Source organism: Bos grunniens, chromosome 7 (genome assembly GCF_055505025.1).
Source record: "Bos grunniens cultivar Pamir isolate PY7600 chromosome 7, Bosgru_T2T1.0, whole genome shotgun sequence".
Lineage (NCBI taxonomy): Eukaryota > Metazoa > Chordata > Mammalia > Artiodactyla > Bovidae > Bos > Bos grunniens.
Window position 1 is genome coordinate 101,499,081 of NC_141171.1, and position 12,584 is coordinate 101,511,664.

Consider the following 12,584-nt stretch of genomic DNA (forward strand, 5'->3'; position numbering starts at 1 on the left):
TCATCTACATATTCTCCTGGTTACATAATTTTTATACTGCTCTAAGTCCCAACCATACATTAGTATAAATTTATACCTCAGTATAAATTTAGTATCAGAGGATAAGATGGTTGAATGGCATCACCGATTCAATGGACATGAGTTTGGGTGAACTCCCGGGGTTGGTGATTGTCAGGGAGGCCTGGTGTGCTGCAATCATGGGGTCACAAAGAGTTGGACACAACTGAGTGACTGAACTGAACTGAACTGAATACCTATAAAAAATTAGTATAAATTTATACCTCCTGGGTGGCTCAGCTGGTAAAGAATCCTCTTGCAGTGCAGGAGACCCCATTTGATTCTTGGGTCAGGAAGTTCCCCTGAAGAGGGCTACCCACTCCAGTATTCTTGGGCTTCCCTGGTGGCTCAAAACGTAAAATATCTGCCTAAAATACAGGAGACCTGGTTCAATCCCTGGGTTGGGAAGATCCCCTGGAGGAGGGTATGGCAACCCACTCCAGTATTTTTGCCTGGAGAATCCCATAGACAGAGGAGCCTGGCAGGCTACAGTCCATGGGGTTGCAAAGTGTTGGACACGACTGAGCAACTAAGCATAGCATGCCTCAGGGTATCCCTTCTATGCTAAGTGGTCAACAGCCTGACATTCACTAGAATGATTTCCTGTATTTCAAGGCCACTGTTGAGCAGCCACTGTAATATAGTGGCTATCCTTTTTCTCATTTCAATAAGAGAACTTTATATTCACACATGTAAATGTTTCCTTTTCCCTGGAAATGTTTTCTAGTATTATTAAAAGAAGCTATATGTATTACAGAATGCAAGAAAAATTCAACATATAATTATCAGTTAATGTGATATACCACATTAACAGAATAAAGGACAAAAGCACATGATCATCTTAAAGGATTCAGAAAAAGCATTCAACAAAGTTTAACACTGTTTCATTATTAAAAAACACTCAACAAACTATGAACAGAAGGAAATTACCCCAACATAATAAAAGCTATATATGAAAAGCCCACTTCTAATATTGTATTCAATGTGAAAAACTGAAAGTTCTCCCTCTAATATCTGGAACAAGGTAAAGATACCTACCTAGTTTTACCACTTCTATTCAACATAATACTCAAATTCTAACCAAAACAAATAGGCAAGAAAAAGAAATAAAAGCCATCCATATTGGAAGGAAGAGGTAAAATTATCTCTGTCTGAAGATGATATGAACTTCTAAGAAAATGCTAAACACTCCAAAGAAAAAAAACTGTCAGAACTAATAAATGAATTCAGCAAAGTTGCAGGATACAAAGTTAATACAACTCAAGTGTAGTTCTATACACTAACAATGAGCAATACGCAAGGCAAAGACTTGTACACTGAAAACTCCAAAACATTGCTGAAAGAATTAAAGAAGATACAAATAAATGGAAGAAAGACATGCTCATAGATCTGAAACTCAGTATTGCTAAAATGCCCTTAATACCCAGAGTGACCTACAGATTCAATGCAATCCCTATCAAAACTCCAACAGAATTCTTTACAGAATCAGAAAAAAATCCTAAAATTTCATATGGAATCTCAAAAGACCCCAAATAGTCAAAACAATCCTGAGAAAGAAAAAACAAAGTCAGAGGCTTCATATGTCCTGGTTTCAAAATATATTACAAAGCTATAATAAACAAAACAGTATGGTACTGGTACAAAGTATGGTACTGGTTCCAGAATCTAGAACACTGGAAGAGAATAAAGATCCAAGTAATATATTCTCATAAATATGAGACAAATCATATTTTATAAGAAGAATAAGAATATACAACAGGGAAAGGAGAACCTCTTGAATAAATGGTGCTGGAAAAACTGAATATCCATGTGCAAAAGAATGAAGTGGGATCCTTTCCTTACAATATATATGAAAATAACTCAAAATGGATTAAATATCTAAACACAAAACTTGCAACAATAAAGCTCCCAGAAGATAATATAGGAGAAAAGCTTCATGGTTTTGATTTTGGGAATTAATTTTTGATATGAAGCCAAAAGCACAGGCAACAAAAATAAGATTAGAGCAATGGGACTACATTGAACTTAAACTGGACAGCAAAGGAAACAACAGAGTGAACAGAGAAACTACAGAACAGGAGAAAATATAGGCAAACCATTTATCTGGAGTAAGGCTAATATCCAGAATATAGAAAGAATTGTGTCAACTCAATAAGAACAAAAATCTGATTTTAAAAATGTGCAAAGGACTTGAATAGATATTCCTCCAAAGAAGATATACAAATGATCAACAAGTATTTGAACATCACTAATCATCAAGAAAATGAAAATCAAAACCACAACAAAATATCACCTCGTACACACTGGTCATTTAAAAAAGAGAAAATAAGTATTGGCAAAGATATTGAGAAACTGGAAGTATTATGCACTATTAGTGGGAATGTAGAATGATACAGCCACTGTGAAAAACAATATGGAAGTTCCTCAAAAAATTAAAAATAGAAATACCATACAATCTAATAATCTGGGTATATATATATCCCCAAAATATTGAAGATAGAATCTCAAAGAGATATTCACACATCCATGTTGAAGTAACCTAAAGGTCAACTGACAAATAGATAAAGAAAATGTGGTTCATACATACAATGAAATATTATTTATCCTTAAAACAGAGGAGCATGGTAGGCTGCAGTCCATGGGTCACAAAGAGTCGGACATGACTGAGCGACTTCACTTTCACTTAAAACAGAAGGAAATACTGTTATATGCCACAACATGGATGAGTCTTGAAGACATTATCCTAAGTGAAATAAGCCAGTCATAAAAAGAAAATTACTTCATGATTCTATTTATGTAAAGTATCTAAAGTAGTCAAACTCTTAGAAACAGAAAGTAAACGGGCTGAGGGGAAGAGGGAAATGCTGCATAATGAACAACATTTCTTACTTGTTTTTTTTAGATTTTTTTTTTTTTTGGCTGTGCTGCACTGCATGTGGAATCTTAATTCTCTGACCAGGGATTGAACCTGTGCCCTCTAAAGTGAAAGCTCAGAGTCTTAACCACTGGATTGCCAGGGAAGTCCCAACTGTATAATGGATATAGAGTTTCAGCTTTGCAAGACAAAAAATTTTAGAGATATGCTGCACAATATTATGCATATAGCTAACATTATTGTATTACACACTTAAAAATGGTTAGAATGGTAAATTTTATACTATGTGTTTTTTAACACAATTTAAAAAACTATATGCAGAATTAGTAGTAAGGCTGTCATCATAAGCCACTTTTTAAATTACATTTCAAACAGCAAAGTGTATTTAGATGTATTTATATGTACCTATATGTGCATACTAGTCACATTTATATGCTTTTAAAAATATAATGATTATAAATGAAATATACATTTATAAGCTACAGTATCTATTCAATAAATATTTTATACAATGTAAACCAGAAAGAAAGGAAAAAAAAAAAAACAGCTTACCTTCTCCCAAAAGTACTATTCACAGTTAGCACAGAGACCTTAATTAGGGGTGCTCCTATAGTATAACCCAAAGAATATCCAAGTATTCCTACAGCTTCCACAATGCCTATAAAATGAATATTGAATGTCAAATAACTATATAACCCAGCTTTGTTGCAAAATGATAAAAATTATCTAATGGAAATGGGTTACTTCTGAAAGCTTCATTGCATACTTTGTTAGTCTCCAAAGAAACAGCACAAATAGAATATTGAGAGAGAAAGAGAGACAGAGACAGAGATTTCAAGGAATTGGCTCATGAAATTGCAGGGCTGGCAAGTCCAAATTTGTAGGACAGGCTCTCAGGCTGAAAATTCAGATAAGAGTTAATGTTACAGTCTTGAGTGCATAAGGTTATGCACAGGGCAGGCCAGTAGGATGGGAAAACTCAGACAGAGTTTGTACATTGCAGTCTGAAGACAGAACTGTTTCTTCCTTGGGAAACCTGTCTGTTCTGCAACGCTTCAACTGATTGGATGAGGCTCACCCATATTATTGAGGGTAATCTTGACTCAAAGCGTAGTGATTGTAAATACTGGTCACATCTAAAACATATCACAGAAATATCTAGCCTGGTGTTTGACAAAAGAACTAGTTGTCATAACCTAGCCAAGCTGACACATATAATTAATCATGCATATTACTCAATGCACATAGAGAAATTCAGATCATTTTATAATTCACTGTAACATTTAATCTACATTTAATATAATTTAAATAAATATACATATATTCAATATAATTCAAAAGTATTTCACTTTAATTTGTGGTACTAAAGCAAGATGATATTTCAATACAAATGTCATTTTTGCATCCTTCACTTTAGCTGCCAGGGAGGCAGGAGGTAATAATAAAGTAATCTATTCTCTGTAATATATACATGTATGCTTTTAATTGCTATTCTGTAAAATTAAAAGCAAAACAAACAGATTTGTGCTACCATCAGCCAACACTAATAAACTGGTGCAATTTTGTTCTAAAAGCAAGCATAAATATGAATGTCATCTATTTTAGTTTATTGACATGACTTTCCTTATCTCGGGTGGAAAATTATTATTTTGGTGTAAAATGTTACTTTCTGTTAAGTCACCTTCACAACAGGTATGTAAAAACAACTTAATTTTTTTTCAAAAAGGAAAGTTAGATAACCCTGTACAAATAATCTACCGGGACCAGAAGCTATTACAATATAAAGGAGTACAGATTACTGTGACATATACTCAGGGTTACTTTTTGTATGACACACTAGCATGAAATATTATAAAAGTGGATTCTACATTGTAGCTAATTAAATAGCATGTCACTCCTCTCCTTGATAGGATGAACAAGATTATAACAAGAACTGTTATAAATTCATTAACTTCAAAATGTCAAAGCCCTCCAAAAAGACTGAGTTGGTATATGTAGAGAACTTAGTACAGTAATAATTATTTCAGCACTGCACTGAATCTAGTTCTGAGGAAGCATAAAACGATGTTTTCATTCCCTTAAGGACATGACGGCAGCAAATCCCACTATATCTTCAAAGTTTAAGCATACAAATATTCAAGCAATTTAATCTAGTAATTTGAGTTATTTATTTCCTAGAGAAATTAACTACAGCCTTTATAGTTTGATAGGATGAAAATACACAAAAATCATATTACAAGGGAAAAAAACTTGCCTAGATAAATACCAGCTGAGTGTGTGGCAACGCTGTTATAAATAAAGGTTACTCCAAGGATATAAAGAGGTATGGCTGCGATTCCCTGCACACTCTGCCCAAGGATGAAGAAAGTCATGTAGTTTGATCGGAATGAGAATGAAGCTTTCGAGCAAGGCTTGACAATCTTCACTTCTTGGCAAATATCTTTTGAAAAGATAATTACATTTTTGTTAAATGGGTCAAAAGTTAAACATACAACAAATATGCAGTGTCTTCTATGAAATGTTTTACCTTTTATAAGCTATTTCTACCATAATGCTTTAATTTTAGTTAACATCTCATTTATATTGAATGTAGTAGTTCTACAGTAAATCATTATGTTCTCAGAAAAAAAACAATGATAAAAGAAAATTTGTGGGAATACTGGAAAAGACGCACATATTATAAACCAAATATAAATCTTTATTGCATGATTATATGTGTATACACATTTATATGTACATAAGTATATATACATAGCCACACATACACACATATTCCTCTTAAATCTGGCATCTGGTACCCCTGAGTTTCGACCCCAGAAAAAAAGTATTTCTGATGTCCTAAGTTATCTGAATTACTAAAGATTACTTTCTGAGATTAATTGTAGATCAACTTTTTCAGCAATCTTCATGTTAACTTCACGTCACTAAATAGTTTTCCATTTTAACCCCCCTAACTTCTAGATACAGGTGCATAAGGACAAGGCATTATACAATAAAATGTCTCTCTATTAGAGTTACTCATTATATAGCAAAGTACTATATTTTAAATTCTTTGAAGTGACATTCCATTTCTTATTCTTTCTCAAATTCACATGACTGTAGCTGAATAGTCAACAAATGTTTGTTGGAATTACATTTGTTGTTAGATTGGTAGATCCAAGCAATGCTATTAGATCATTCTGATTGTGTCTATTTTGATTCAAATGTGTCTATTTAACAAAATATTCTTAAAATATTAGTTCAGTTCAGTTCAGTGGGTCAGTCATGTCTGACTCTTTGAGACCCCATGAACCGCAGCACGCCAGACCTCCCTGTCCATCACCAACTCCCAGAGTCCACCCAAACCCATGTCCATTGAGTCAGTGATGCCATCAAGCCATCTCATCCTCTGTCGTCCCCTTCTCCTCCTGCCCTCAATCTTTCCCAGCATCAGGGTCTTTTCAAATGAGTCAGCTCTTCACATCAGGTGACCAAAGTATTGGAGTTTCAGCTTCAACATCAGTCTTTCCAATGAACACCCAGGACTGATCTCCTTTAGAATGGACTGGTTGGATCTCCTTGCAGTCCAAGGGACTCTCAAGAGTCTTCTCCAACACCACAGTTCAAAAGCATCAATTCTTCAGCGCTCAGCTTTCTTCACAGTCCAACTCTTCCACCCATACAGGACTACTGGAAAAAAACATAGCCTTGACTAGACGGACCTTTGTTGACAAAGTAATTTCTCTGCTTTTTAATATGCTGTCTAGGTTGGTCATAACTTTCCTTCCAAGGAGCAAGCATCTTTTAATTTCATGGCTGCAATCACCATCTGCAGTGATTTGGGAGTCCAGAAAAATAAAGTCAGCCACTATTTCCATTGTTTCCCCATCTATTTCCCATGAAGTGATGGGACCGGATGCCATGATCTTAGTTTTCTGAATGTTGAGACTTAAGCAAACTTTTCACTCTCCTCTTTCACTTTCATCAAGAGGCTCTTTAATTCTTCTTCACTTTCTGCCATTAGGGTGGTGTCATCTGCATATCTGAGGTTATTGATATTTCTCCTGGCAATCTTGATTCCAGCTTGTGCTTCCTCCAGCTCAGCGTTTCTCATGATGTACTCTACATATAAGTTAAACAAGTAGGGTAACAATATACAGCCTTGTTGTACTCCTTCTCCTATTTGGAACCAGTCTGTTGTTCTGTGTCCAGTTCTAACTGTTGCTTCCTGACCTGTATATAGGTTTCTCAAGAGGCAGGTCAGGTGGTCTGGTATTCCCATCTCTTTCAGAATTTTCCACAGTTTATTGTGATCCACACAGTCAAAGGTTTTGGCATAGTCAATAAAGCAGAAATAGATGTTTTTCTGGAACTCTCTTGCTTTTTCAAAACTGGTAAAAGCACAGATTGCAAAATAGTACACAAGTGGAATTTTTCAGCTGGTCAAGTATCCACATGTCAAATGGGAGGAGGTCTCTAGAACTGTGATCCAAACTACAAATGTTTCAATTTTACATAAATGTGTTAACTAGTGGTGATATCACAATCAATCTGACATTTTCAACACCCTAGCCTCTAAGTTTCTTGAATTTCACTCTGTCCATGTACTTGTACTCCATTTACCTTAGCTATTCATTTTAAACTTTTGGAAACAATAACTACAAACCTTCCTCAATCGCAATTCCAAGCATCCTACACTCAAACTATTTCCACCTTTCCAGATCACTCCTTCTAGCAACCAAGTTGCTACACTCCTTAAAACCCACCCGGACCTATAATCAACCCACTGAGCCCAGTCTGTTTCACTATCTCAGTGTCACCTCCATCGCCTTACTTTTTTCATAGTCATCTTAGCACTTTTAAAACCTTTGTTCGCTTTTATATCATGCAATCCCTTAGTAAAATTTCAGCCTTTCAGTCAAATTAAACTCTGTTCCCTACTCTACACCTACATGTTTAAAGCTGAATGTGGCTGGAGGGAAACACACAATGAGGCAAATCTCACTTTGAATGCATGATTGTTAAATTCAACTAGGCCCTTCACCCTCCTGATAATTAAATATGTCCCTAATTGACCACTCTTGGCTTCTCCTAGGAAATTCAACTTGATTTCCTTCTCCTAAGGATCGTGGGCCTGAGATTCAAATGTCCAACATTTGAAAACAAATGTTTTTCCATCAGTAGGATACAACTAATCTTTTGGTACCCTTCTTCATCTTAAAAAATATCCTTTGATTGGACTATAATTTCAAGAAGGGTGGCAGGCAAGAAATGTAATAAATAAAACTTTTAATTATATTAAATAACAAATTATGATTATAGTTTGGTGGAAATATATCTGTTGCAGTGTTTATGGTGAGGGCCATGTTAAAGTGGGTTGAGTGAAGAATATGAGATAAAGCCAGAAAGCATTCTGGAATTCTTTCCAAATTTTTCAATGAAAATGAGGAAGTTGTGCTAAGGGATACTGTTGGTTATGTCTCTTGTTGTTTCAGTTCTTTAAGAATAGGAAAAAACCTGAGCGTGTTTAAATGCCAATACATGAGAAGCAAAAGAGAAGAAGTTGCAGAAAGAGGGGCCAGGAGACCACCCATGGAATAAAGTCCCCATGGAGTTAAAAGAGCACAGGATGTTTAGTGGGAGGACAGCTCTTCCATTTTAACAGGAAGGAAGAAAGAACAGTGCCAATATGAAGTTATAGGTGAATCACGATGGTGTGATCACTCACCTAGAGCCAGACATCCTGGAATGTGAAGTCAAGAGGGCCTTAGAAAGCATCACTACGAACAAAGCTAGTGGAGGTGATGGAATTCCAGTTGAGCTCTTTCAAATCCTGAAAGATGATGCTGTGAAAGTGCTGCACTCAATATGCCAGCAGATTTGGAAAACTCAGGAGTGGCCACAGGACTGGAAAAGGTCAGTTTTCATTCCAATCCCAAAGAAAGGCAATGCCAAAGAATGCTCAAACTACCGCACAATTGCACTCATCTCACACGCTAGTAAAGTAATTCTCAAAATTCTCCAAGCCAGGCTTCAGCAATATGTGAACGGTGAACTTCTTGATGTTCAAGCTGGTTTTAGAAAAGGCAGAGGAACCAGAGATCAAATTGCCAACATCCACTGGATCATGGAAAAAGCAAGAGAGTTCCAGAAAAACATCTACTTCTGCTTTATTGACTATGCCAAAACCTTTGACTGTGTGGATCACAATAAACTGTGGAAAATTCTGAAAGAGATGAGAATACCAGACCACCTGATCTGCCTCTTGAGAAATTTGTATGCAGGTCAGGAAGCAACAGTTAGAACTGGACATGGAACAACAGACTGGTTCCAAATAGGAAAAGGAGTTCGTCAAGGCTGTATATTGTCACCCTGCTTATTTAACTTCTATGCAGAGTACATCATGAGAAACGCTGGACTAGAAGAAACACAAACTGGAATCAAGATTGCTGGGAGAAATCTCAATAACCTCAGATACGCAGATGACACCACCCTTATGGCAGAAAGTGAAGAGGAACTCAAAAGCTTCTTGATGAAAGTGAAAGTGGAGAGTGAAAAAGTTGGCTTAAAGCTCAACATTCAGAAAACGAAGATCATGGCATCCAGTCCCATCACTTCATGGGAAATAGATGGGGACAGTGGAAACAGTGTCAGACTTTATTTTTTTGGCCTCCAAAATCACTGCAGATGGTGACTGCAGCCATGAAATTAAAAGACGCTGACTCCTTGGAAGGAAAGTTATGACCAACCTAGATAGCATATTCAAAAGCAGAGACATTACTTTGCCAACAAAGGTTCATCTAATCAAGGCTATGGTTTTTCCAGTGGTCATGTATGGATGTGAGAGTTGGACAGTGAAGAAGGCTGAGTGCTGAAGAATTGATGCTTTTGAACTGTGGTGTTGGAGAAGACTCTTGAGAGTCCCTTGGACTGCAAGGAGATCCAACCAGTCCATTCTGAAGGAGATCAGCCCTGGGATTTCTTTGGAAAGAATGATGCTAAAACTGAAACTCCAGTACTTTGGCCACCTCATGCGAAGAGTCGACTCATTGGAAATGACTCTGATGCTGGGAGGGATTGGGGGCAGGAGGAGAAGGGGACGACAGAGGATGAGATGGCTGGATGGCATCACTGACTCAATGGACATGAGTCTGAGTGAACTCCGGGAGTTGGTGATGGACAGGGAGGCCTGGCGTGCTGCGATTCATGGGGTCGCAAAGAGTCGGACAGGACTGAGCGACTGATCTGATCTGATGGGAAAAAATTTAAGGGAAATTTCTATTATGGCAGTATTTTCCATCCAACACAAAAGGTAAGAGTTAAGTTAGATGTTATAGACTGAATGTTTAGAGTTTCATATACTGAAACCCTAATCCCCAATGTGATGACATATGGAGATGGGGGCTTTTGAATAGTAAGTCGCACATGAAGGTAGGACCCTCATGAGTGGGATTGGTACCCTTATAAGAAGAGAGGACATGTGAGGGCTTGCTTTCTCTCTCTGTTATATGAGAACATAACCTGGAAATGAATCAGCTGGCACCTGGATCTTGAACTCTCAGCCTTCAGGGCTGTGAGAAATGTTTTTGCTATAGCAGTCTCTGATGTTTTTGCTATGGCCGCACAAACTAAGACATGAGGAAAATCGAAAATCTTTGTTGTGAATTACAGAAGGGAATTAAAAAAAAGTCAGTGGAATAGATCCATTTGAGAATATAACTGAGGTTGAAAGTAGCAAATTCATTGTGGGACTAAGCAGTCCTCTTGTGTGATTTTTTCTCTCTAAAATACTCATCAGCAGGCCAGGTAGAGATATAAAAGAGAGGTATACGGTTGGATCAAAAGTTTTCCAGACCAGGAACAAGAAAGGACAATGAGGCAGAGAGCTTAGTATAATCATTAGAGTGTGTTTGAAATACTCTAACATGTCATATTAAGGGACACAAAACAAGCTACGAATGAAAGAAAGTAACAACAGGAGAACCTGATAAAGGCAGAAAGTAGATGTCAATGTACTAAGTTTCAATGAAAGGAGAGAACTGAAGTCTCGGTTGCATGAGTGAGCTAGGAGAACTAGTGGATATAATCAGAGAGGCAAGACAAGAGATATTTAGGAAGTTCTTAGTAAACTGACAATGCGCTGAAACCATTGATATGCTAGGTATTCAATTATATGTAGAGATTTAGAAACTAAAGACCAGAGTGTGATACAACTGTTTTCATGAACTAGAGGGGAAAATTAGTTTTTAACTTCTCAAGGATTTGGTGGAGTAGGATTTCTACATGTTAATTAGGACATAGGGGATGAAGACCAATTTATTATGAGTACTTAAAACTGAGACAGGGTAGAGGGGCAGAGAGAGGGAGTGTGAGGTAGCAGTAAATGGACTACTTCAAGCTTCAGACCAGTCATACAGGAAGATGAGTATGGCAGGTGACTGGGGAATACAGAACAAATAGAACAGGAGAAATATTCAGAAAAGAGGAAGAGATGGACTGTCCCCAAAATAGGACGAAAGAAGATAAAGAAATTAAAAATATATACATGTGTAAACTGAATTGTGGGCATAGTGCAGAAAATTAGTTATGTAAAAACTAAACTTCTAAACAAAATGGGCAAAACAGCTACATAGATAGACAGATGAAATGAGCACTTCTACTTGCAAAGATCATTCTTTTACTTTATTTCTGTTTTTCTAATACCAAGCAAAGGGTTACCCAGTCAACACATTGAATGAGTGTTGTTAGATAAATTTCATGTTCCTAATCACAAGCAGAAAATAAAATATGTAGAATCTAGATAATATAAAGAAGATAAAGGAAGAATGACTATACTATATCTACTCTCATTACTCCTGAGGACTCATCAAGCAGCATTTTTAATATCTCAAGCAGTGCTTCCTAACTTTTCATCCTTTCTGACCAGAACAGGGTTAAAGGAAAAATAGGAGCAAAATGTTCTCCATTCCCTTCTTTCCATAAGTCTTGTGGAAATTATGACTTATGGATGACATGGAAATTAGCTGTCTAATTCGATTAGCTGTCTATTCTATAAATACAATAAAGATATTACAAATATATCCTATAAATTAATAAATGTATTTATTCTATATACATTCTGTAAATATACAGATTATAAATATATGTGAACATTATATACTTCATAAATTAGTGATACATGATACATATTTATAATATGAGTTATAGTATAATAATATCTTAATACATAAATTATTATATTTAATATGAACTATTTATTTATGTTATAAACACACAGCATAAACACACATCATAAACATACTTTTAAATATCATAAACATGTATATACACATATACACACATACACATGCATAAAGATATCCTCATGCCTTTTCCATCATTTCTTGCTTAAGCCCAGTCTAAAGGTTACAAATGGGTAAATGCATTTCAACACTTTTACACACCTATACATAAGAAAGTATCTGACATAAAGATGTCAAAAATAGCGCTTTAAAACTTTAAATAGTGTTTTTTATCTACTGGGGGTAGATTTAAAAAATGTGGAATAAATCAGAAAAAATTAAGAAAGCAAAGATACCACCTATCTTTTCAAAATCCTACGCCAAAGGGCAGCACCCATTTTTGAAATGGTAGAAATAGCTAGAAAAGTTCTGACTTTTTGAGTATGTCTGTG

General features: G+C 36.1%; 1 protein-coding gene across 1 annotated transcript in view; it reads right to left on the reverse strand.

The window, feature by feature from the left end:
• SLCO6A1 (solute carrier organic anion transporter family member 6A1) overlaps positions 1-12,584 on the reverse strand; it is a 114,135-nt gene that overhangs the window by 85,543 nt on the left and 16,008 nt on the right. The window contains exons 3-4 of the mRNA XM_086413282.1: positions 5,187-5,372; positions 3,485-3,590 (exon numbers count right to left, since the gene is read on the reverse strand). Of these exons, the coding sequence (XP_086269408.1) occupies positions 3,485-3,590; positions 5,187-5,372 (292 nt within the window). The remainder of the gene's footprint in view (positions 1-3,484; positions 3,591-5,186; positions 5,373-12,584) is intronic.